The 26,348-nt window shown below is 45.8% G+C and overlaps 1 protein-coding gene across 4 annotated transcripts in view; it reads left to right on the top strand.

The window, feature by feature from the left end:
* Window positions 1-14,754: 14,754 nt before the first annotated feature.
* Window positions 14,755-26,348, top strand: part of HAO2 (hydroxyacid oxidase 2) — a 33,871-nt gene continuing 22,277 nt past the window's right edge. Inside the window, exons 1-6 of one of the 4 annotated variants that reach the window (XM_081026741.1) lie at window positions 14,755-14,865; window positions 18,866-19,063; window positions 19,380-19,524; window positions 21,860-21,998; window positions 23,609-23,760; window positions 25,462-25,745. In XM_081026741.1, coding sequence (XP_080882867.1) covers window positions 19,437-19,524; window positions 21,860-21,998; window positions 23,609-23,760; window positions 25,462-25,745 — 663 coding nt within the window. In that variant the 5' untranslated portion in view covers window positions 14,755-14,865; window positions 18,866-19,063; window positions 19,380-19,436. Of the gene's footprint in view, window positions 14,866-18,731; window positions 19,525-21,859; window positions 21,999-23,608; window positions 23,761-25,461; window positions 25,746-26,348 lie in introns of those variants that run through there. The other 3 variants (XM_081026740.1, XM_081026744.1, XM_081026742.1) reach the window with 3 other exon arrangements.

The raw sequence follows: 26,348 nt of genomic DNA, 5'->3' as shown, positions 1-26,348 counted from the left end.
TGGAAAGTAGGAATGGTTCTCATCATATCCTGTCTCCACCATCTTGATTCATCTACAGTGAAAAAGGAGGAGGGTATGGTGTGGAAATGTGTGTGTGTGTGTGTGTGTGTGTGTGTGTTTCAAATTGCATTTTTTTTTTTTTTTTTTTTTGCTACATCGCCAGTGAGATGATTAAAGAACTTTAGCTCTTTGCAACCGGCTCAGCCATAAGTTTGACTATGCTTTGCTTTCCCAATATGGTTCTCATTTGCTTTTAACCTCATTCATTTCTTATTATTTTTGTGTCTCAGAGAAAAAGGCAGCAAGGAAAATCAACCTTGGGCTTCGTTAATTAAGGCCTGCATTCTTGCTGGTATATTTCAGAAAAGACAATCGGTTCCTTTTGCCCCACTCTCTGGAGAACCTTGTAATGTGGTTCCATTCATTCATCAGGGGTCTGTGTGGCTTTGGGGCCTGTCCCGGTATGGTGGTCCTTAAACTCGTTTTCATATGGAATTGTGGACATTGTGTCAGTTTGTAAAGCTAGTATTTCTCTCTGCAGAGCTCCAGCAAGCAGCCAGTAGGATAATCTCAGAAATCTTCATTGGGGAGAAGACGGGAACAAAGATTTTTATCGGACTGTGGTTTTCATAATTAAGACAGAGAAAAAAAGGTAAGCACTAGATTTCTTCCTGTCTCCCCCACCCCCACCCAAATACCAAGCATTCTACTTCTGATTCCTTGTTTACTTGGTATATGAGCTCATGACCCATCTTAAGCTCAGTTTCATTTTTTACGATAAATAAAAATAAAGGCAGGAAACTTTGGGATTATTTTCTAGAATGCAGAACCAGATAGAGTCAGGGGAAAAAGCCATATGTCTGCCTTCTCAACTCTCTTTTCCTCTTCACCTTTATGCCTTCTGGAAAGAACAGTGATGTGGTTGAGTCATTTTACCCACGCCTCTTTTGTCATGTCCACCAAAAGAGAACATCCAGGCTGAATTCCATAGGTAATCATGCATCGATCCTTAAAGAAAGTCCTCCATCTCTATTCAGCAGACACTATTGTGCTCCAGGCAGTGGTGTGAGTGTTGTAGAGATTCAGAGATGAGCTTACAGTTGCGTATATAGGGAGTGCATGTATACAGGACAGATGTGGAACAGAAAAAGGAGCAGAAAGGGATGGGGGGGGCAGAAACACGCCCCCTTGTGATGTTAACCTCAATGTCCTCGGTTTAGTTGACTCCTCACATATCATCACAGGTCTCATCTACTTCTCTAGCTCTGTAGCCAGCTGAAGTGTGGTTAGGGTGAAGAGCAACGAAGATGCCAAAGCCTGAGTGAAACAGAAGAGGAAGTCGAGACGGTGACTGTAGACCTCTCTTTTGAAAAATATCTTTGTAAACAGAGTTGGGGAAGACTGTCAGTGTTTAGAAGGTAAACATCTCACTTCTCTGATGATGTTCATGCTACAGAATAATTGCCCGCCTCCAGTCCTATAGGTTTTTCAGTTTTCTAGAACAATAACTAACGTGGACTGCTGTCTAACTCTGTGCCAGCCACTCTTGTAATCTCGTACCCACATTGTTTCACTTATTTAATCCTTATAATCCGATAGAATAACTGCTGTCATTCAAGCTACTCTGCAGTCGAGGAAAGGGCAGCACGGAGGGGCTCGGTGCTTCGAGCCCCACAGGACAGCCAGTAAGACAAGGAGACAGAATTCAAATGCAGCCAGATTGGCTCTAGAACCCACACTCTTACCCATGCATTTGTGGGTCTTGGTTCTTTGGTAGATTTTGAAACTATGGGGCTCTTTCCACCAATGTCTGCCTTGCTGGGCGCCAGTCGTTTCCTGTCGCTGTAGCAGTGGAGGGCAGAGGAATCAGGAAGCTCATCAGAGCCTGCAGTTTCTCTGCCCTCGGCACTCTTGTGGATTGTCCCGCGGTGCTCTTCGGCTACGTGCTGTCTCCTGTTGAGCTTCCCAGACCCCAGTCAGTAGCACCCCAGCATTGTTCAAAGCTGGAGTGAGGTTGGTGGGGTACTACGAGGGGCCAGCAAAGGACAGGTTGCGGGGGGAAGAAAATGACCGTGGCCCTCGAGCCTCGTGCTGCCTGGCAACAGAGCCCCTTGTAGGACCCAGGACGAGGCTCCACGGCCCCCTTTCCTCCTCCTCTTTCTGCTTTACCCTTTGCAAGGAGAAAACTGAACCAGGAAGAGAACACCGAGGTATGGGGTCAGGGGAGGGCTTTGAGAACACCCAGTAAGGTCTGCCTAGCGTGGCCTTGCTGGGAAAGTGTCTCTGGAAAAGTCGGTCTTCGCACCCCGCTGCTCCAGCTGCCCCAGCATTGACCACCCACCAGTTAAAAGACCTAACACGCCACGTTATCATGCCATTGCATTTCTCCTCAGAAAAACACACTGGCTGTTTCACTTTAGAAAAGAAGACTGTGGATCTACCTACTGATTCTGTGTGTGGGTGAATTACAAACAACACTCCTCTCTGTCTACTCCTACTCTCCTTTTCCCATGTCTTTACTTAAACCCTTCTCAGAATATTTTATGTACTTCCCTGCCTTTCCCAGTGGATATTTACATTCACTAGGGACTAGTATTCTTCCATATCCATCCCTCCATCTTCCATACCCACACTTAGTACTTTATTGTACCAGTCAGGATGCCTGCAGCCAGAACACCAGATAGCAAACAGATTTAAATTAAAGGACAGTTTGTGATCTTACGTAATAAGAAGTCCCAAGTTAGAATGTCTCCAGGATCGATGAACACAATAGCTCAGTGATATCAGGGATCCACATTCTTCCTGTCTTTTTCCTCTGCTAACATCAGCATGTTGCCCCATGATCTGGGCTGGTCCTCAATGCTCGCAAGCATGACGATCATCGCACACATGATGGTCTCCAGTGGCAGCTCTTTGAAAGGATAAGCAAATCTTTCTCAGAAGCTCCCCTAGCAGCTATCCCCTCACACTCATTGGCGGGAACAGGGTTACATGCCCACCCCTAAACTAAGCACTGGCATGGCGAATGGACTTTCCATGATTCAACTAATCAGCTTTTACCCCTGGGTTGGGCACAGGATTAATTTTGCTAAACACATCGCTCCATGGAAGAGAGTGGACACCCAAAATAAATCAGGGCTCTACTAGCAAGGAAGAAATTAGAGAGGGGGTGGGAAGATGAATTTGGTGTATGCAGCCTACAGTGTCTTATGAAACAACGTGATAGTAATGTTCATTGAATTTCAACTGGTCTTAGCTTGAATTGTTTCATCAGTTCTGGAAACAGAGCTGTGAGGAAATAGAGCCCAGGTTAGATATGATGAGGAGAGGGAAGAAAAACATTTAGGAAAGGTTGGGAGCAGGAGGCATTGCCTGCTGAAGAGCCAATGCAGTGTGAAGTCTCACTAGGGCAGAACAGGAAGACAGCACTGAAGAGCTTCTATATACTCAGTGTTATATGGAGTTATCTGCACACTTTATCCTAGTCAACCCTCATAAAAGTCCTTCTGAAATACAAACAATTATTCTCCTATTACAGATTAAGAAATCAAGGCTCAAAGATTTGGGGTAACTGCCAAGAGTTCCACGGCTCATGAGTAGCAGAGAAAGAATTCTGCTGGCTGCTGACAATGGCTGTAACCTTCCCACAGGGTCCAGGTCTCTAAGGAATTGATAGGAACGTAACCTCAGCCAAACAATATTTTGTTAGGATCTGAGGCTGTGGGCCCCACACCTCCGTGAAATGTCTTGGGGAGGCAAACCATTTGTGAGCACCAAATGCTTGTTTGTGCTTCTGGTCTGAGGCTTAGTGAGAGAGGCAAGCCAGGTGAGCCCCCGGAGTCCCTTTTATCCTAGGCCAGTGCTTCTCAGAAATTTCTACTGGTGTCCAATGGCAGAGGATGGGGAAACTCAAGAGAGCTGGGAAATTAGCAGATCTTTGTCCATACAGAGCATGCTTTAGCAAGTCAGCCAGGCTGGAAATGGTCCTAGGAAACTGTCCACTTCACTGCTGCCTGAGGTTGCGATTTATGGAGCAAAAAGTGAGAGAACGCTCCACAACCAGACCCAGCCTCAGAAGAGGAGAAAACACAGACAAGAAGCAACACGAGGAAGAAGAAAAGATTTTTATGAACAAGAGAACAAGCCATATGATACGGTGCAAGAGGTCAGCTTGGAAAATCAAGCCTACCTGAGCAAGGTGTTGTGAACCATGGGTTCCTGAAGGATTCGTCTTCTCTAGAGACTGGGAGAAAAGAGAAAGTGTAGGCATGGGAACAAGGCCTGTCCGCCATGTGGAGATGGGAGGTACCAATGCAGACTGAGACTGGAGGGGTCATTGCATGTGTGGCTCAGCTTTCTGACGCTGAAGTCCCACTGGACATCCAGATTGCTTGGTTCTGGTCAGGAGGACCCACAGGCCACATAGGACCACTCAGGTATGACCGCCTGCCATCCAGCCTCACTACCTAGCAAGCCCCAGTACAGGCAGGCAGACTTCAGAAAAACAAACAGTTGCTCAAAACCCTGAGATGGAAATACCTACCCATTAATTTTCATTACAGTGAGCCTGTGTCCATTAGCCCTCCAGAAGTTATAGCGGGAGGTATCACACTACCTGCAATTAAGCTAAACTACAAGACCATAGTAATCAAAACAGCATGGCAGTGGCATAAAAACAGACACACAGATCAATGGAACAGAATAGAGAGCCCAGAAATAAACCCACATCTTTATGGTCAATTAATCTATGACAAAGGAGGCAAGAATATACAATAGGATAAAAATAGTCTCTTCAATAAATAGTGTTGGGAAAACTGGACAGACACAGGCAAAAAAAATGAAACTAGACCACTTTCTTACACCATATATAAGAATAAGCCCAGAGTATTAAAGACTTAAATGTAAGACCCGAAACCGTAAAACTCCTAGAAGAAAACATAGACAGTAAACTCTCTGACATGGCTCTTAGTCATATTTTTTCTGATATATCTCCTTGGGCAAGGTAAACAAAAGAATAAACAAAAAAATAAACAAGTGGGACTACATCAAATGAAAAAGTTTTTGTACATCAAAAGAAACCAACAAACACAAAGACAACCTACTGAATGGTAGAAGATATTCACCAATGATACATCTATTAAGAGGTTAATATACAAAATTTATAAAGAATTAATATAACTTCACACCAAAAAACAAACAATGCAATCAAAAAATGGGCAGAGGACCCAAACTGACATTTCTCCAAAGAGGACATACATGTGCCCAATAGACAAATGGAAAGATGCTCAACATCACTAATCATCAGGGAAATGCCAATGAAAAGCACAAGGAGATACCACCTCACACCTGTCAGAATGGCCATCATCAATAAATCAACAAACAAGTGTTGGCGAGGATGTGGAGAAAAAGGAACCCTTGTGCACTGTTGGTGGGCGTGTAAATTGGTGCAGCCACTATGGAAAATAGTATGGAGACTCCTCAAAAAATTAACAATAGATCTACCTTATGACCCGGCAATTCCACTTCCGGGTATTTATCCCAAAAAATGCAAAACACTAATTCAAAAAGACATATGCACCCCTGTGTTCCCTGAAGTGTTATTTGCAATAGTCGAGATACGGAAGCAATCGAAGTGTTCTGCCAATAGAAGATTGGATAAAGAAGAGATGGTACACATGTACAATGGAATGTTACTCGGCCATAGAAAAGAATAAAATATTACCATTTGCGACGGTATGGATGGACCTAGAGGGTGTTATGCTAAGTGAAATAAGTCAGAGAAAGACAAATACCATATGATCTCACTTATATGTGGAATCTAAAGAACAAAATAAACGAACCAACCAAACAGAAACAGACTCATAGATACAGAGAAACTGATGGTTGCCAGATGGGATGAGGGGTTGAAGGGCTGGGTGAAAAAAGGTGAAGGGATTAAAAAGTACAAATTGGTAGTTACAAAATAGTCACAGGGATGTAAAGTACAGCAGAGGGAATACAGTCAACAATATTGTACTAACTATGTATGGTGCCAGGTAGGTATGTAAACTAGTTACGGGGATCACTTCATAAGTGATATATAAATGTCTAACCACTATGCTGTACACCTGAAATTAATACAAAATAATATTGAATATCAACTGTACTGAAAAAAATAAATAAATATAAAAAATAATAAGATTTATATATACATAAATCATATTATATATATGTATGTAAATCATATATATATAAATCAAACCCCATCTCGTATATATACACATATATACACATATGTATGTGTATATATACGAGATGGGGTTTGTCCTAAGGTACTCACAGGGGGAGCAAAATGTAGGAAGTGGGAGCAAAATGTAGGAAGCTTTTGCAAACAGTATCCCCTTTACCAATACAGAGGTATCGCTTTAAACGCAGAATATCTTTTCAACATGGTGGTTGCCAGAGATGGCATTCAAAATATTTGATAACAATTATGGCACGAGCCCCAACCAATCATAACTGGAGCCAGATCTTCAGGTGTGTCCAGACTCGACATCAGTCACTGTCCCTGGCCCAGGCAGCTAGCTCTGCAATGACAAGCTTCCTCCTTCCGCTCAAGGGGCTTTCCCAGTGGGGAACAGCCTTTCCTAGACACAGCCTGTGTATGGTGCTGGCATGGGGTCAAGGGTGGCGACGGTTAGGTTGAGGCGTGGCAGGGAGATTTTAAGGGAATTGGAAGACTGGAGAATGGTAGGAACGGCTAAGCAAAAGCAGCTTGCCAAAAGGAAATTCACAAAAACCAATTGGCTAGAAACAAATTAGCCAAAAAATCAGTTTTGTAAAAATCATTAACATGTTAAATGATCAAGTTTAGCATGGTAAACCCCGACCAGCAATTACCAAATTCTTGTTTCCCTTAGCTACTCAGAGTTTATAGCAATTCGTGTTGCTTGCAGTAGTTGGAACAGACTCTGGAATTTTCCTGAGTTTGGTTGCCCAGAGGCCTTGCCACAGCCAGAGCCAATCGGTATCATGGAAGAATCCTGCATATGCGAGAGAGCTACACGACTACACCCTTGATGAAAGAGTAGTCCCCTACCTGGGATGTCTGAGTGCACCGCTTCTGGAGGGATGGCTATGAAGCAGTGAGGGGCGGCCATGTAGCCAGCCAGCAGTGCCAAATCAGCCAGCGTCATGCATGCAGGGACAGAAGTGGCAGCCCTCACAGGCCAGCTGGGGCTAGAGATGGAAGAATCCCAAATGTCAAGTCAGTGACTTTGAAATTACCAGGAGGCACTGAGGACCCACTAGCCCCGGGCGTGGCAAGGGTGTAGATGCCACCTGAAACAGGGCCTGGCACGCAAGGCACCCAGGCCACTGTTGAGTCAAGGGCCCACCCTACCGTACTCTGTGTTCTTTTGCTTCAACTTGAGCAGCAAGGCTCTAAGCCACCTCCTCTTAAAACAAAAGCCAACTGCCCTGAAAATAGTTCTGCTCTGGTACATAAGGGCCGTAGCTGCATCTTTCTAATTATAGGACTGTCAAAGATTGTCACATTATTATTATTATTATTTTTATTTTTATTTTTATTTATTTATTTATTTACCCTTTGATAAATAGTCATCCTGCAGAATGGAGTATGGAAGGTCCTGGGCCCGTAACTCAGGGATTGATAGCTGAAAACTATCCTCTGCTAACATGTAAAACCTGGGGGGAGAAGCTATTTAGTATTAAAAGTTAGGGTACTCGAGGGGTTATAGAAAGCAATGTCTGTGTAATCTCAATTGCATTTTCTTCTTTCCCAGTCATTTGTCTGCTTGGTTATTATAAACAAGACCGTGAGACTGTTCAGAAGGTGTTTAATTCCACTGAATTGGAACACTAGACAGGAAGTGCTAAGGTCTTGCTGTAAAACTGAGGTCTGCCTCTTCCTAGTTGCATGACCTTGAGTAAGCTTCGTATCCTTTTTGAGCCTCGGTTTCCTCAGCTGTGAAACCCATCATGTTGTCCTGCAGGTCAGATGGCACAAGCGTGTGACACTGGAATGAGGTGCTCCTTGTGGGACCACACTGACGGAATCCCTTCCAGAGTGTCTTGTACATCAAATAATACACAAGGTAGAGTGGGTTATGGTCCAACTGCCTTGCTTACTCTTTTAATAAAAATTATTAAAATAAGTATAATTAAAAGGAAATGATGTGGGAGAAGTATTAAACCAGCAGAGTTCAGTGATCTTTGAAAATTCCTGTGCCCAAATATCGGTCTTCTGCATGCCCTCTTCCTCACTCATGGGCTGACGGGGTGGACATCTCCATGCTGCAGTTTCCACTGGTGTCTGTCCCAGCCATCCTGGCTCTCAGCTGCCCCCATGGCTCCCACCTTCCCATCAGGCTCAGGGCCTTCTCCCTGTCCTTTCCTCACTGACTGCCCCCAGCTCCTTTTGTTGTGTGCTCACCCCTCCTCTTTACCCTGAAATCCATGGTCCATATTGAGAGGAAGGGCCTTGATAACCTCAGTTGTCATCCTTGGGTCACCTTTCATTTTGGTCCTGCTCTGGCACTTACATCTTGACTTCTCTCTTTTGGGTATGCAGGGACTCCTTTTAATCTCTGTAGCTTGGAAAACCCCTGACTCCAATCAGTTGACTCATCTTATTCTTTTAAAGCACATTCTCGTCCCCTTATTGGCCACCCATCCATGTCCAATAAGGGCAGTTTCTAGTTCCAGGTCCACTTCTCTGAGATGCTGTTGCTTATTTACATATAATTAAATGACATGCAAATCACACATACTACACCTATATGTATTATATATGTCTGACATATATAATACATACACATATACGCATCTAGCATAGGGCTGGACATTTTGGAGGCCTTCGATGAATATTTTTGTCTCATATTCTATATGTACCTTTCCATACAGTAGTCACTAGTCACGTAGCTATTTCAATTTAAATTTTAATTAATTAATATCAAGTAAAATTTAAAATTCCGTGCCTCAGTTGCCCTAGCCACATTTCAGGTGCTCAGTAGCCACATGTGGGTGGTGGCTACGGAATTCAATAGGGACACCCCAAACGTCATATTGGGCGCCACTCTTCTATCTCATCTGTGGGTGTTCTTCTGCATCTCTCCATGCTATCATCAGTTCCTTAGAAACACAGAGACCAGTTTTTACTTCTAGAGAGTGCTCATTCTTTCTCAATTCTGTTCAGCAAAATCCAAGACCAGATGGGTCTCAGCACAGGCAGAGCCGTATGCTGGGCTCTGGATAGGGGCAGAATAGAGAGGACTGTTTTCCAGGAGTTAGAAGGAATCACAGGTTCACTGTTTCCCATCGCCAAGCTCCAACCTCTGGCTTTTGTGCAGGTGCTCTTGAGACTCTGAGTGAAGGCAGCGATGACATGTTTAATGAAAGGTAAATATTTATGGTCAGCCTCCAGCAGATGTCCTCTGTGGGTGGCTGGGTGAGTGGGTGGGTCAGCGAGGCCTTCAGCTTGGGAGCTAGGATTCTACCCGCGGTAACGCTTTGGGTCTCACCTGATACATTCCTGTGTGCCTAATGTGGCCCTGTTGTTCTGCAACCCGACAGGTGGGGAACCAAGCAGCCGGGATGCTATAAGCAGCCCTCAGAGTCCAGAAGGAAGGCACTGTGCTTGGAGCTGGCGCAACTTCCCTGGTGCTGTTTTTGAAAACTCCCAGTTAGGCACAGCCCCGCCATCCAGTCTTCTGGGACGCTGCTGGCATCTAGTGGAAAGACAGGGAAGCAGCTGACAAATACTTGATTCTCACAAGGGGCGGGTCCCAAGCAGACCTCACTCTGCAGGGTTCCCATTCCACACCCCCTGCTCTAGCAAGAGTGGTGCCAGCGAAAGGAGACGCCATAGAAATGGAAGTGTGTGTATTCAGTTCACCCTCTCAGCTCCCACAGCACTGGGTCTCAACACCCTGAGAACCAACGCCCTCTCTTTATAATATATATGTGGTTTTTGCCACGTTTATCCTCCTAAAATAAAATTCAGAAGCTACCTATGCACATTATAAAAATCAATATAATGTCCTCACTAGAATATAAAAGTGTAGCATAGTAGTATATGATTTTTACAACATATATACTCTAGACAGGAAGTGCGGGAAAATTAAAGAGCAGAAATACAGGTGGACACTAGAATAAGACCTTGTATTCAGATAAATCATAACAGACCAACCTGATTGATGGTGTGATAAGAGATCAAAGGAAATAGCCTTCATGGAAGCAGAAAGGAGGTGTGTCCTACATTTCGGTCACTGCAAAAGGGTAAACAACCATAGGAGGCAAGACACAAGTAGCGATGAAGAATTCAGCAGAAGCAGGCATTCAGGAAATGTCTAGAAGAAATGGCAGCCCCATGAGAACCCTTGGAAACGTGGAGGGGAGTGACGAGAGTTTCCCCCCATAGGAGAGATGGGCGCTAGGGCCAGTTTATGTTGCTCTTAAATCTTGAAGAGGGGTGGTTCCAAATGAGGGGAGGACCAGGGACCGCGCGGAGGCTGAAACTTGGGTTACAAATCCGCGGAGGCTGAAACTTGGGTTACAAATCCGCGGAGGCTGAAACTTGGGTTACAAACCCGCAGAGGTGCTGTCGCAGGGCGTGGTGCCTAAAGCAACAAAGGTGGGTTGTCAACAGAGGGGATCTGCCATCTGGTTGAGGGTGACTTGAATAACTCAGATAAATACTGAGCCTGTCATTGACTGGACAGCCCTGTGATGGGCGCTTTCTATGCATTGCCTAATTCTTGTAACAACCCTGGAAGGTGTTCATTTATTCTCTTCACTTTACAGGGATGAAAACCCAGATTTGGAAAGTTAAATAAGTCGCCCAGTCAAGCTCTTGGTAGGATGTGGCAGAGCCAGGATTCAGGCGCAGCTGTATCTCGTTTGAGCCTCGTACCCACCCACTCTGGCAGGTAGGTGGGTAGAGCTAGGAATTATTGTTCCCACTTTGGTTTTGAGTGACGGGAAGCCAAGGGAAGTGATGTGAGTGACGAAATGCTGTGCAGCTGGCATGCAGTGTCCCCACGCGGACGGCAGAGTCCCTAACTTCTACAGCATTGACATCGTATCTTGTGCTGTGTATTTCGTATCTTGTTTGAGGGATCTCAGAAATCAGCTACAATCTTAAGCAGATGAAATTGAACACCCCTGGGAGGATGTGAGCATGGAAATTTATCAACTGTTTCCTAACAGAGACCAGAAATTTACATGTCACTTCGGGAATTTAGTTAAGATCTGTGCTCAGTATGGGAACAATTAGCGAACAGATTACAGATAAATTCTCTGATTATTCAGGGATGGGACAGTGACTTGTTACAAAGCCACTCTTGGGTATGAAGGTGATCTGGCTAGACCATCTGTCATCCAGTTAACAGTTGGGTTTGATCCTTCATGATAGGTTGGGCTGTATTGCCTTCCTCCCTCATTGCCCCTGGAATGCCCTTCCTAATTTTGCATGCCAGGTCTAAGATCCCAATAAGTGGAAGACCCTTTTTCTATCAAGTGTATTCAAGAAGGAAGCATCTTGTGGGCAGCCCGGTGGCTCAGGCAGCTCCATGCTCCTAGCTCCAAAGGCTGCCAGTTCGATTCCCACATGGGCCAGTGGGCTCTCAACCACAAGGTTGTCAGTTCAACTCCTCCAAATCCCTCAAGGGATGGTGGGCTGTGCCCCCTGCAACTAGCAATGGCAACTGGACCTGGAGCTGAGCTGCGCCCTCGACAACTAAGATTGAAAGATTGAAAGGACAACAACTTGACTTGAAAAAAGTCCTGGAAGTACACACTGTTCCCCACTAAAATCCTGTTCCCCTTCCCCAATAAAATTTAAAAAAAAAAGTGTGAAGTGGCCAAATACCCCAACTTTAAAAAAAAAAAATAAAGAAGAAGGAAGCGTCTCTTAGGTCTCTGAAATCTGTTTGTAAGAACCAATGCATGGTTCTCTGAACTGTTCTAAGTAGTGACTATGAGATAAGAGAATGAAGACCAAGAGAAGTGAAATAACCGTCACCGAAACGTTCAGACTTGGGGTGGGAGTGTATAATGGTACAACCACGTTGGAGAACTTTTTCTCACAAAGTTAAAAACACCTACTCTTACTCAGCTATTTCACTCCTGGGCATCTGTCCAAGGGAAATGAAGACGTGTTCACACACAAACAATAAATTGCAGAGGAATGTTCATAGCAGTTCTATTCCTAATCCCCCCCACACACACACACACCAACTGGAAACAACCCGAGTGCTCATCAACAGGTAAATGGATAAATTTGTGTATACTAATATAATAGAACAATACTAAGTGTTAAGAAAAAGAATAAACTACTCACTCAAGCAACGACATAGATGAATCTCAAAAGCGTTTTGTTGAGTGAAAGAAGCTTACATACCTACGTAAAGAATCATTTAATTGATTGCAATAATTTCAAGTTCCAGAACTGGCAACACTAAGCTATGGTGATGGAATCTGAATAGTGATGACTTCTGTCAGTGGGAGGGTATTGGCTGGAAACAAACAAGGAAATTCCTTTTTCTTCAGGCTGTCTCCCCATCCCTCCCTGAGACTACGACTATTGTCCCCACCCATGGTGTCCCCACCCATTGTCCCCACAGCTGCAGTGCTCCTAGCCTGTCAGAGGCTCAGTGGCTGCAGGAAGATATAAACCGCCCCTTGGGTTAACTTCGCCCCGTCCACAGCTGATTTGTCTTCCAGTTTCAACAACCCAGAGTTAATATTAACCTGACCACCGCTCCAGAGGTCAGAGAGGTCTTTAACCTGGCAGGCTTGAGTACACAGCTCAAAGTTCAAAGCTTGCTGGACTTCAGGAATCAGCTCAAGCCAGACAGATGGCCGGGCGCCACAGCAGGGACCAGGATGGTCTAGAGTGCCCTCCATCATGGCGGACTGGGACATTCTTTCCCGTTTGTGGAACCACATTTGCCCTCTAAGAAGCTGGGCCTTGACTGCTCCGGTTGACCCATCATTTCTCTTCACCCAAATGAAGCAGACCCAAGGTTCAACAGGTACCCTATGGCCACCTGAATAAGCCAGCATCTCTTTATAGCCTCATCCTGCCACATCTGCCAAGCCCTCTGGGGCTGCCCTGTCGAGCCCAGGGTCAGATCCAATGTTGGGCCCACCATAAACCCATTTGATGCTGCAAGACCCCACCTGAAACAGCTCTGCTTGTGACCCACGATACCTCCACTGAGATTAGTTCACTGAGGCTAAAGCAGTGAAGGCTGACATGAAAGTGTTTCACTTGAAAGAGAGGTTGTTCCTCAGCTCAGTGCGGCGATCAGATTCAAAAGGTCCCCAGGATAGCAATTCGTTCAAATTTGAGAATCTGACAGGAGAACCTCCACAGTTCTACCCGCTAGCCCCTTATGAGTATTAACTCATTTACTTCTCATGAAAGTGTCGGAGACGTTATGGGGAAACTGAGGCCCAGAGAAACGGAGGGATGTGTGGAAGGTAGTAAGTGGCTGCTGGTGTGAGCTCAGGCATTACGCTGCAGTGTCTGTGTTCTTCATAGCACGCTGTAGTGTCTCCCGGGAGCGAGGGATGTGGTCCAAGGTTGCAAAATGGCAGTGGAAAGTCTGGGTCAGGGCTACAGCAAACAGCCAGGCTCCGTGAGCGCTGGCCCAGAGACTGATTGCGGAAGGGTGAAAATTGCTGAGGGAAAGGTATTTCCACATCCCAGATTATGACCAATTTCAAAAGCATTTCTGAGGTAATATTTCCATCTAGTGGCAAAACAGCAGGTAGCAATTACCCTCCAGGCAAATATCGAATCCGCCTTGAGTGGGGGAGGTACAACAAATCAACAGGAAATTTATTGTTCACAGATTCCAAAAGACGGGCACATCCTACGGCCACAGGTCATGGAATAGCCTTCAATTTCCACAAGCCATGGAATGCTGGCTGCAGGCTGGGATCACGTCCCAACTCTGGTCTTTAACTGCCGAAAGGGCCAGTTAATTCACTTCATTATCTCTTCTGAAAAACGGAAAACATAATATCTACCTATGGCTGCTGTGAGAATCACATGAAATACTGTATGTAACATATTGGGCATATTGTTAGCCCTTAAATGTTCGTTGTTACAATACTAAAGAGGTGTGGCAAGAGCTGGGGCCGGCGCACAGAGGGAAGGACGCATTGGACATTAATTAGTGGCCTTCAGCGAATCCCACAGGACTGTCCTTGGAGCCGTCTTTTTTCCACATGTAGTCTTGTGTTTGCCTTTCCCTGCCTATATTACTACATAGGTTCTCCACTCAAATATATTAGTGGTTCTCCATGTCTCCCATATTCATCTCTGTCAGGTGTGTCTACACAGTACGCCCCTCAGACTGTCCTGGCTGGGTCCCCTCTGCTCTCTGCGCACCAGCCCCCAGGTGGTGGCTGTCCTTCACCCATCCCCTCACCACCTCCCAGACAAGCCCTTCCTTAACAACGTGGGGGCGAGCGGCTTCTGTTATTCTCCACCTGAAATCACCCACTCCCTCCCTCTAACCATCTTTGATGAACTGGGCAAAGTATGTGGTTTGGGAGCAAATAAGCAACTATTTTATTTTGAAGTTTAATTTTGTGACGAACTTCACTGAAGTCTGAGGTAACTTCACAAAGCACCAAAAGTTCATTTCATAGTTAACCTTGCTCTGGCCTAGTTGCTCATTGACTTCCAAATCTGAATATTGTTCCCATTAAAAGGATAACTTTTAGCCTTGAACCTCCTCTGTACTCATGGGCAGTGACTGACTGTTTCCTACCCCATTCAACAGTGAGCCAGGCTTTGAACGGCTGCCTCTAGACGCCCCTTTCGCGAGTGCTGGAGGACACTAAAATCAGGTTTGTTGGTGGGTGTCTTCTGTGGGCTTAGAACTGGGGTCGGAGAGGAAGTGGCAGGTGGAGCGACCGCAGAGGAAGGAGACTATCTGAGACATCATGGGTAACTGAATTTATAAGGTGAGGGGTTTGGCAAAAACAGGTCATGTAGACAGGTAATAGGAGACCGACGGGGCCAGCAAGGAAGGAAGCTGCCGACAGAGGTTATCTCTAGTTCAGTCTTAGAATCATCTGGGGGAGTGTTCACCCTTAGGTGGGAACATGAGTCAAAACATGTCCACTTGAAAAAGGGCTCTGGAACATTCCCTCCTCTCGGGGATATATTTTGTACCTTGACCACTGTTTCCTGCACAGACAGAGGAAAACAGTGATATGGCTACTGCTTCTGAAAGACAGAGAAGTTAATGTTTCACAAACAACTGAACAGGGGTAGTTTCTTTGGGGAATAAGCTTTTTTGGAACGAGGTGCCAATTCCCTCCAATGCAAAGCATTTGGGGACTGTGATTGTGTCGATTTGAGTCTATAGATCCATCTGGGGAGAACCACGGCGATGTTGGTACTGTCCACAGAAGAACGCCCAAGCCTGTAGAGAATTTTTATAAAAATGTATTTGAGCCAATCAGACGATACGCGTGGAAGCCAGATCTCAACAGACTGTGTAGATAAGGACGTTGTGTTCTTTGTTTCTCAGAAAGGCAGTTTGCAGCTTCTCTTACACGTTTGGCATTAAGGAGGGAGCATAAGGAAGATCACATGAAGGTGGGAGAAAGCAAGGCGGAAATGGGATGACAGGACAGTTCACAACGTTATGTGCTCTCTGGGGGGTGGTTACTTCTAAAAGGAGGCATTTCAATGGTGTGTGAACCTAGATGCACAGAAACAATGGACAGGGCTTGCTTAAGGCAAAGATGTGCCTTTTACTAAGAAATTATAGGTCTGGGGCGTGATTACCCATCATGACCTGCCCGGTTAGGCATTTTGATCAGATCACCCTGTGAGGTGACTTTCCCTAGAACCGCTTTTTCATCAACACTAGAAAGATAGCCAAATAGGTCAATGAAACAGAATAGAGAGCCCGGAAATTGGATCAAAGGAGAAATGGCCTTTTGTGATCTTCTACTTCCTAACAGGAAGCAAAACTCCCAAAGTCTTTACACTTCATCACTAGGCTATCCCGCATTTTACAAGATCCTTCAATTCTCACAAGATCTCCATGGTCAGTCCGCATTTTATAGGTAGCTAAGAATTGGAGCTTGTCTAGACTATCCAGAGTAGAACGTCATCTGTGGGACACTATTTAAGAGACAATGGGAATATTCCCAAATTCCCACAGAACTTACCCCAGAAAAGGACATCTGTTACACTCTATATCAGCAACTAACAGAGAATGTACTATTAAAAATCTGTCTTCTCCTTTGACTGTAAGCTTTTTGAGAGCAGAGATTGACATCATATACTTTTTTTTAAATCCCATGTCTAAATATATTAGTCAGGGTAAGTTTGGCTATACTGTAGTAAAGAATAAAGCCTGAAATCTTAGTGGGTTGACACACAAATCTTTATTTCTTGCTCATGCAAAATCAGCTGGAAGCCAGACCTCAACAGACTGATCTCTAAGGCTGCTCCTTTCCAAACAGTAATTCAGGGACTCAAGCTGCCTTTATCTGTAGCTATGTTTCCTGGAGAACATGGCCTCCAGATTACTGCAGCAGGAGAAAAGAAAGATGGAGGGTCACATATCAGCTATCAAATTTTTGGCCCAGAACTAACATATGTCACTTCCACCCCAAGCCCACTGGCCAGAACGGGTCATATAATCCTGCCTATCTTTAAGTGACTGGAATATATCAGGCAGCTCGTTGAGTAGGAAATGCCTCTGCCTCCCTGGCTGATAGCATGAATTGATGGATAAATTCATGACTAAATCTGACAGAGGGTTAAACTGATACAGTCACAGAATTACTCAAATCTTGAAGCCACTTTCAACCTCCAAAGCCTCAAAAGAGAATGCACATGTCATCAAGAAAAATGCAAGTGGGTCTACCATTTATTGATGATCTGTTCTTAACAAGGCACTGTTCTAGAAACTCTCTGTGAGCTATAGTGTTTAGTCCTCATGAGGCTCCTATGGGGTAGGCATTGATATTCTTCTTTCACAAGTAACTTTTTCATGGGACCATGGTGAGCAAGTAGCAGAGCTGTGGTTTGAGCCCATGTTTGCTAAGTTACAAAGCTTAAGAGGGTTGATCTTCTTAACTCCATGGACTCCCTCAGCTATTAATGCCTTATGGACTTCAGAAATACAGTCTGGCTTCATTGCCATAGTGAGAGGTTCTAGGAAGAAGACAGAGAGACATAACTGCCTTTCTTCACCCCAGCCGCTCTTTGCTTTCTCATCTCTCTCCTGCTACCTTCCATGATTGCCGCTATTAGAGATAGCTGCACCTACAAGACCTAAGGTGGGCAGTGAAAGAATAGAATCTAGAGTTTGTTCTGAGCATTTGTGTTGTTTGGACGTCTGTTTTGCACATTCCATCCTTTCTGAGCAAATGAAAGACAGGGTGTGACCCTCACACAGGACACCTTTCCCAGTGGCCTAGATTTTGTGGGAATTGACCAAGCTCACTTTATGCAATTCCTCCGACCCTACAAAGCAGAGAGCTGAATGTCTCCTAAGCTACCACGGATGCCCCATACTGGCTCAAACAGAGCCAAAGCACGTCAGAAAGATTCCTGGTCAGACTTTGCCATTCTCATCATGTAAGCTTGGATAATTAATTCACTTGGGTTCTCTGGGTTTTAATTTTTTCATCTATAAACGGGTCTCTTGTACAACTGCTCTCTGATCACCCTTCATCTCACCGGGTTATTGAGATCATCAAATGGAATAATAGAAGGCAGAGTGCTTTGTAGACTGGTAAGGCTGATTTCAATGTGTGAGGTTATTGTTTATGACCAGCTAGGGAATAAAACTTTTAAACTTTCTGACTGAGTTATGATTTTTGTCGAGGGAAGGGGACAAAGCTGCACATGCCCATGGCATTTTAAATGCCACCTCTCATCCTATGAACCACCCTCGGCTGCACGTGTTTGCTGCACTGTTTGCTTAAGAGCCAGGCCATGGGAGTCAGAACATGGTACCAGCCATGGGAAGGTGGGCAAAGTATTCTAACCTCTCTGGACTTAGGTTTCTCATTTGTGAATGTGGATCGTAATACTTGTGATTGGGGATTATTAGAAGGGTTGAAACATTAATGCACATTAAAACAGTTTACACAGCACAGGACACATAATGAAGCACTCAGTAAATGATTGCAATTTTATTGTTGTCATTAAGGAGCCATCATGTTGTCCCCAAAGGTCTTTGTGTAATCAAATTATTCCGCTGTTCAGTAGAATGAGAAAATCCCCCACCTTTCAAAGCATCCTGTGAACGTTGAGGTCGGTGTCTCCCAGTACTGCCCTACGTGGTCTGCAACACTCCACAACTCACAACATGGCTGTGCTCCAAAACTCGACTTGGAAGTCATTTGTTTAGAACTCAGCACGTATTTTCCCATAGAAAAGATGTTATTAAAATAATAGTTGGATTCCCGGGTGACTGAAAATACCCAGAATTCCTAAAGTGACACCAACATGAATCATACCAGTCAGATGAAATCTTCAAAGGAAACCAACAACTTGTTATCTAGCCTAGCTGCATTAGATCAAATGGCAGTATTGCACAAAGACTGCCTTGAAATTCCTTCTGAAGGCCTCACTCGATGTCCCTGACCCTTCCCTCGTTCAGGAAAAACTATTTGAACTTTATTAGCAACAGATACCACTGAGTGTCCTTGCTCTGAGGTTTTAGCTTCCTTATCGCTGCTCTGCTAGTTGTACCTCGCCATTGTTGACCACGAGACAAAAAGTCTGAGCATATTAAATGAGCTGACATGGGTTAAAGTTCTTAGTTCTCAAGAAACTGTTATCCTTTTCTCCCCTTCTCTTCCTCTTGGTCAGGTGGGGTAGAGGAGAAAAGAAGAAAAAATACTGGAATGGAGCTCAAATGAAATGGGAATGCAAGCAAACCATTAAATAACACGGACCTTCCCTTTAATATCTGGTGGCTTTAAGTCTGGAATGGATCAAACCGAAATACATCAAAACATATAGTGCTAAATCTCCTTCCCAAACTTAGGGAAAGCTTTGAACAACTGGGTATAAGCCTTATATTGGACCTCTACTGAAAATCATGGATTCTGTACTCTCTTCTAAGCTTTACGACGTGTGCTATGAAAAGGAAAAAAAATCATCATAATTGTTATTTCCACCCTAAAAAATTCTTTTACATTCAATCTGACAAGTAATTTATGTGAACCAACTATTTGTAGCATGATGAAATTAAAATGGGAAATGTCTGTCTTTAGAGGTTACCAGGAGACATGATTCTGTCCCTTCCTTTGTAGTAATTTATTGCATCCTTCTCTTCAAATGCAAAGTAAAGAGACTAATACCTTCTTTCTGTACTTCACAGGGAAGTAAAAAGGAGATAGTAAATAGAAAAGGAAATAGTAGACAGAAATGCATTACAATGATGTTCAATGTATATGTAAAGACGCTGCTGCATCCTTTCTTTATTTCCACGCAGCTTTCCGATGATACGATTCACACTAATCCAGGCAAGTAATTCTGAGTGAGCCCGAGCCACTCCTCTTGGATTAGACACAAGCGCTGTTGGATTTCTACACTAGAAATCTGCAGAGGAGCTTGTCTGTGGGCGTGTAATGTAGGGGACAAAGTAGAGAGATGACTGACAGGGGGTGTTAAACTCAAGTAATGAACGTTTATGAACAGGAACGAGGTGTCACATATCATCTTAGTGCCTGGGGATACGAAGTGTGTTGGGGGGTCCCAGGTTCCGTGATTCGCTAGGCAGACTCAGCATATAGACGACACTGTGATTTATTACAGGGAAAGAATGCACAGCAAAATTAGCAGATGGAAAAAGCTTGTGGGGCAAAATCTGGAGGAAACCAGGTGTGAGCGCCCAAGAGTCATCTCCCAGGGGAGTTCTGCCAGCTATGCCTAATTCCTCCCGCAATGAGTGGTGACCACACGTGTGACATGTTTTCTACCAGAGAAGCTCATTTCAGAGATTCAGTGCCCAAAGTTTTTTGGTGGGGGCTGGTCACATAGACACGCTCTGCCTCACCCGTACCGAAATTCTAGATCTCAGAGGGAAAGCAGATGTTCAGCATCATCACATTGTTGACACAAACAGTTGAGACATGTCGAGCCAGTCTCACCAGGGAGTGATGGGAACCTTCCTGAAATCTCGGTCCCCAGCTCCAGCCGCAGTCCGAACTGGCAAGCAGGCCTTTTGAGGGACATCACCCTCAGGCCTGCGGTGCTAGGTCTCTTCTGCACACAGAGGTTGAATACGCGATTGCAGTGCAGTTGGATAAATTCAATGATTAATTCATTCGACTAAAGTTTCTGAGCCCTGGAAGGGTCTGGAAGGAGGGAGATAAATTAGACATGGTTGTTGTACTTTGTCAAACTCAACTCAGCACCTCAGTAGCTCCCTGCCCACCCACTGACAAGGCGCTTTGTCTATAAGAAGCTCTGTGGCTGTGCTCCAAATTCCTCTCCCGTGCCTCCATCCAGAGCCTAGGTCCCATCCCAGGGGCTCTGCTTGCTGTCATAGAACTTCCTTCTGCTTAGCCCCTGAGGTAGGTGTTTGGAGCTACTTCTCTGTTTGACTTGACTGGATTCCAGCACAGCTCTGGGTGCCCTCAGGCCAGTTCTGCACCAGCCCTATCCCTATCAAGATTCCCATCACCCCCCATTTCACCTGGCCTCCTCGGCTCCATTGTCCATTCCAGCAGCTGCCCCATTCGTGTTTGAAGCCCTGGTTCCTGGGGCTTATCCCCATCCCTCAGTCAGTGATAAAAAGGCATCCTGTTTCACAGACTTTGGCTCATTTTCACCCTGCTGCCAAATGCTGGGGAGATGCCCAGAGCTGTGAACTACAGACTCCTCAGCCTTTCCTACTGGAATCTTCCATGCTGTGACTCACTGCAGCCCATACCTTCAGCAGCTCTGCACTGCTCTCCCACCGCCCTTACCGAGACTGGAGGGATTTACCCTCCAAACCCTGCCCCTTTCCCTTTCAGGGCTACTTGTAACAGAAGGACCAGGCTTCGGCTTTACAAGGTTGAGACTGGGGATGGGAAGGAATGGAGGTAATGTGTTGTTTTCTTGGTCTCAAATTAGCAACACATTCAATGACCCAGCCAAGGAGATGAAAACAAATCAGCTTTCTCCCTGGTATCAACCAAGGCTCTAAGCAGAGAGTCCTGAGAACTCCCGGATATTAATATCAGTTCAGCCCCAATTTTCCCACCCTGATGGATCTCCTCCTAAGAAGGCACAGAGGTAGGAAAGAACCTCCAGCATGTTCAGGAAATACCCAGATGACCAGTAGGAAGAACCACCAAGAAATGACGCTGGTGAGACGGGCCAGGTCCTGGAAAACTGTGAATGCCGTGATGTGGGCCCTTGAAGGACAACAAGCATGATTGGACTTACATTTTAGAAAAAGCCGAGGCAGCTAGAGGGAGACAAGATGGAGCGTGAATCTGGAGGCTAAATGACAAAGATAAGAAATTTTTGTAATAATCTTAGAAGAGCTGGTGGGGCCTCAAGTAGATCCAAGGCAGTGGGCATAGAGATTCAGGGACAAACATGAGGGATATTTAGAAAAGCAGAAAATCAGGAGGAAGGGGAGGGAGCAGGAGATTGGGGGAGTGCAATGTGACTCCCTGCCTGCTGGCTGGGGGTTCAGCACCTTTGGCAATACCTCCATGGAGATAAAGAACAAGAACACGGTGGGGGCGTGGTTTCCTGATGAATCCAAACAACTTAGTGCTGTATCCCCCCTCCAGCGTCTCCTCTACCTCTGAAGTGTCCTTACTGGGTTTTGTTTGTTTGGTTTGGGTTTTTCCTTTGAAGGTCCAGAAATGCCCATGGTGTGTGTGACAGATTTTGAGGCGCAAGCACGGGAACTTCTCTCTAAATCGACTTGGGATTATATTGAAGGAGGAGCCGAGGAAGGCTTCACGCGGGATGACAACATCGCAGCATTTAAAAAGTTTGGTCTTCTGTATCCTTTCTCTTGTTAAGCTCAGGTGCACTGATTGAGAGCTCCTTGGAAGGCAGCAGTCTGGTTTCTGCCTGCAGAGCCCATGGAGGACTCGCAATATGATCCTGGTTTTCGTTTGGGGTTTGGGGGTCTCTTGTGGGGAGGGGCCGGTAGCGGGGAAGAGGAAGGTTGGAGAGAGAATTTAATCTTCATGCCTCTGCAGAACTGACACAGTGAGTCACCCTCCCTCTGCATTCCAGCAACTTGGCCGCTTGACAAGATAGGACAAGAATCCCAAGGTCCCCAGTCACCCGGGCAGGGAAGATAAGCCTTCTGGGTAAACCTAAATTTGCTGAGTTTCTAAACTTCTGGCCTGGAGGAGAGAATGTATGAAAGGAGAGAGGACTCGGGGGGATGGGAGGAAGCATGCACACCCACGGAGTCTTAGGGATGAGAGAATATTGATTCAAGGAGTAGAGCACAGACCTGCAAACAGTGGCCCGCGGGCCAGCTTGGGCCCGCTGCCTATTTTTAGATGGTCCACAAGCTAAGGATGCTTTTTTTCTTCTTCTTCATTTTTAACCGTTGGAAAAAAATCAAAAAGAAGAATTTGTAACACGCAAAAATTATATGAAACTCAAATTTTGGTGTCCTTAGAGTTTTATTAGCAGACCGTTATGCCATCATTTCCATACTATCTGTGGCTGCTTTTACATTACAACAGCAAAGCGGAGTAATGAGGACGAAGACTGTGTGGCCTAAAATATTTACTGTCTGTCCCTTCACGGAAAATGTTTGCTGACCCCTGTGATAGAGAGGTCAGAAAAAAACTGAAAAATGGGACACAAAGCGAACACTAGGTTCTATATTTTCCTATTTGTTTAGCTCTATACTAGGCACTTTAATTGCTTTATCTCAATCTGTCATCACTAGACTATTAGGAAGTTTGGATTATTACTCGCATTTCACAGATGAACTGTGACTGAGTAACTGATGCTATCTTAGCCATTTGGCACAGTCAGTATTTCCGGGCATAATATTTTGTGAAAGACAAGCATTTTTGGACCGTGAGGCTTTATATATTTGTGAATTTCCCTCCTTTCTCCTAAAACAGTATTTAAGTCAGATCTTCAAATGAATTTGCCTCTAGCGAAAAACGCCACAATCATTCCCTGGGCTTTGTCCCCTTTCGTTGACCTTTTCTTATCTTAGACTTGCTCGGCCCTGAGAGGGAGAGCCTGGACCATCCAGCAACCTGTTCTTTCCCTCTCTGGTCCTTGTTCTGATGAGTCCATTATAGAACCCATGTGCTGAGAGTCTGGTCAGGGTGGCACAGGCCTCTGAGGGAGCAGGGCATGGCCTAGTGGGGACCACGCGTGCACGGGGAGTTCAGACAAGGCAGGGCTCAAGTGGGATAGGAGCTGGGAGAGGCTCCTGAAGCGGTGGAGCCTCTGACTAGTTGGTCTCTGGTGCCTGTTCAGCTGCCAGCCAGTTGACCCCGCCAGAGGCTTCTCGGGAGGCAGTCTGGTCTAGACTGGGGGTGCCCCACCACCACCAGGTAACACCTCCGTGCTGATGAGGAATCCCACCAACAGGAAATCTCTTTGTTGTCAGCACAGAATCCGCCTCCGTCCCCGGTACCTGAGAGATGTGTCGCACGTGGACACCCGGACCACAATCCAAGGAGCGGAGATCAGTGCCCCCATTTGCATCGCTCCTACAGGCTTCCACTGCCTCGCCTGGCCTGATGGAGAGATGAGCACAGCCAGAGGTGGGAACCAAGCCCACCGGCAGCTCCCTTTCCCAGGGCCCTAATGTGTGCAGGACTCGTCATTCCAGCAGGAGTGGGACGCGCCAGGATGTCTCTGTAGAAGAGGCTTGGGGACAGCAGTCTGGTAGGAATTGAGGAGGATAGGAAAAGGAGTGCTTAGTGCTGTGCTTGCATAACATTTCACCTAAGGATGAGAAAATACCCATTTTCTATCACAAAGATGGTTAGGGTAGGCGAGGAGCTGCTGATGAACGGGAGAATGCAAAATTCCCAGCACGCCATCCCACAGAAGAGGGGCACTGACCCCTCTGACTCACACTATCTGTGAGGAAAGGGATGCTCAATGTGGCCCCAGGGGTATGTCTCCCTTTGACCCCCCTGGAGCCGAATGGTGAGTCTCTGAATTTAGGGTGAGAAGAGAGTCAAGACATGAGGCCCTCGCACAAGGCGCTGCCAGGTGCTCTTGTCCAGATGTTCCGTCTTCCTTCTCCCCGATTGACTTTGTCATCTTACTTGACAATCAGTTCCTAATTAGGTTATGCCTCCTTCCTAGTGGTCCCTCATTGTCCACCCCTACCCGACCCACCCCACCAAAATATAACAGGGAGAAGAGGAGAGGGAGACGGGAGGGCTAAAAATATTCTTGGGACTCTGTCATCTCCACCCTAGGCCTCACCTGTATTCTGCAAGTTGCCCACTGCTTCCCCGGGGGTGTCTTTTCCTTTGACTCAGCGAAATAGGAAGCAGCGAACCTCAGGATTCTAGAGCTAAAAGTGACATCCATTCGGGTTAGAGACCCAGGCTGGCTAGGTTGAAGTACGAATATCCTGTATGATTGTGACTACTTTACTACATCTCCATGGTTGACTCTGTTGTGTTGTTTTGGGCAAAAGCGTAGGGTTTCTCTTCTGTTGACATTAGGCATTGAAAATACTAATTTTTGATAAGGCCAAATTCTCTGCCCATGGGTTACAGAATGACAGTAACATTGGCCTGTTGGAGGATCGCACTGAAAGTGATTACAGTAGGAAATGAGAACTAAGCACTTCAGCAGCAGCAGGGACATCATGTCACCATCATCTTTGTCAATCTCATTGTCACTCGCATTGGTACAGCACACCACTTCATAATTTTAAAACACACTTTGATATCTAGTATCTTCCTGAATCTTCCAACAACCCTGTAAGAGAGGTATTATTGTTTTCCCCCGTTTACAGATAAGGACAATGAAATTCAAGGCCACACAGCTAGGAAGTGGTAGAGCTGGCATGCTTCTAACTTCAGACATCATGCTTTTTCCCCCGACAAAGCTCAGGCTTCTCCGCTGGAATCACATTTCCTCGTTCTCTGCCCTCTTTCCTTCCCTCTTGCTTCCTTCACGAGTTCACAAGAAGCCCATTTTCCTATCTGAAAACTTCAACGTGCCCAACACAGGTTGGGGGGCTCCATAACATCATAGCTGGAAATAGTTTAATATGGAGCATAGTGTTTAGAAGACGGGTTTGACAGAGGGGGCCCAGATGGCTTTAGGCGTCCCAGTCGGATCAAACACCTCTATCCGCACCCCACCCAGAAACAGGAAGTCAGCCTTTATCCTGACTCACAGGGCACGCTGGCCAGAGGCCATGCAGACTCCTAGGGCCTGCCCCTGGTCTGGAATGCCTCTGCCCTCCAACCTGAGCTGTGTCGTTTGCTTTGCAGCTGCCCAAGCAGCGGGCATCTGCTACATCACCAGCACATACGCCAGCTGTACCCTAGAGGACGTTGTCGCTACTGCCCCCAGAGGCCTCCGGTGGTTCCAGCTCTATGTGCAGCTAGATCGGCAGCTGAACAAGCAGCTGATCCAGAAGGTAGAATCCTTGGGGTTCAGAGCTCTGGTAGTCACTGTGGATGTGCCCAAACTCGGCAACAGGCGACATGACATTCGAAACCAATTGGACTTGAAGACGAACTTACTGCTAAAGGATCTTCGATCAACGAAGGAGGTAGGAAAGAGATCAGGTCCAGTGGGCAGGCATCTCAGAAGGTAAATTCCCTGCCCTCATTCCTCCCGTCATTCTTTCCACAAGAATCCGCTGTGCCAGACACGGCGGTTATAGCAGTTCAGAACTCGGGCCTGGTTCCTGCTCCCCAGAGCTTCCAGACAAGCAGACCATAAGACAAAATGTTCTCACTCCTGGAGCCACCCAATCTGTCACCAGAAGTATTCTGGCCAGGGAGGAGCGCTGAGAAATAGGAAAGTGATAGAAAGGATTTTGACATGGATAAGGAGAAAACTAAGTTCTTCTACCATTTTGTACTTTATGGCACACTTAGAAAATGGTAATTATGGATGGCACCCTTAGATAAATTGACCCTCTGAAGAGGACACGCGTGGCCAAGGCGACCAGTACAGGCCCCACCCTGCTACCTCGAGAACTTGGGTCAATATCTCTGCATACCTAGCACTCATGCCCGGAACACCAGGGTGCTCCAACGTGCCTGTTTGGCGTCTCTGACCAGGGGACTGCCACGGGCACTTGGTCCATTAAAACCCTGCAGTCAGATGGGATGGAGTGTCCCAGGGAGAGACAGTCGTGGTAGAGTTG

The sequence above is a fragment of the Rhinolophus hipposideros genome (assembly GCF_964194185.1).
Source record: "Rhinolophus hipposideros genome assembly, chromosome: 19".
Lineage (NCBI taxonomy): Eukaryota > Metazoa > Chordata > Mammalia > Chiroptera > Rhinolophidae > Rhinolophus > Rhinolophus hipposideros.
This window is presented reverse-complemented; position numbering and strand designations above follow the sequence as displayed.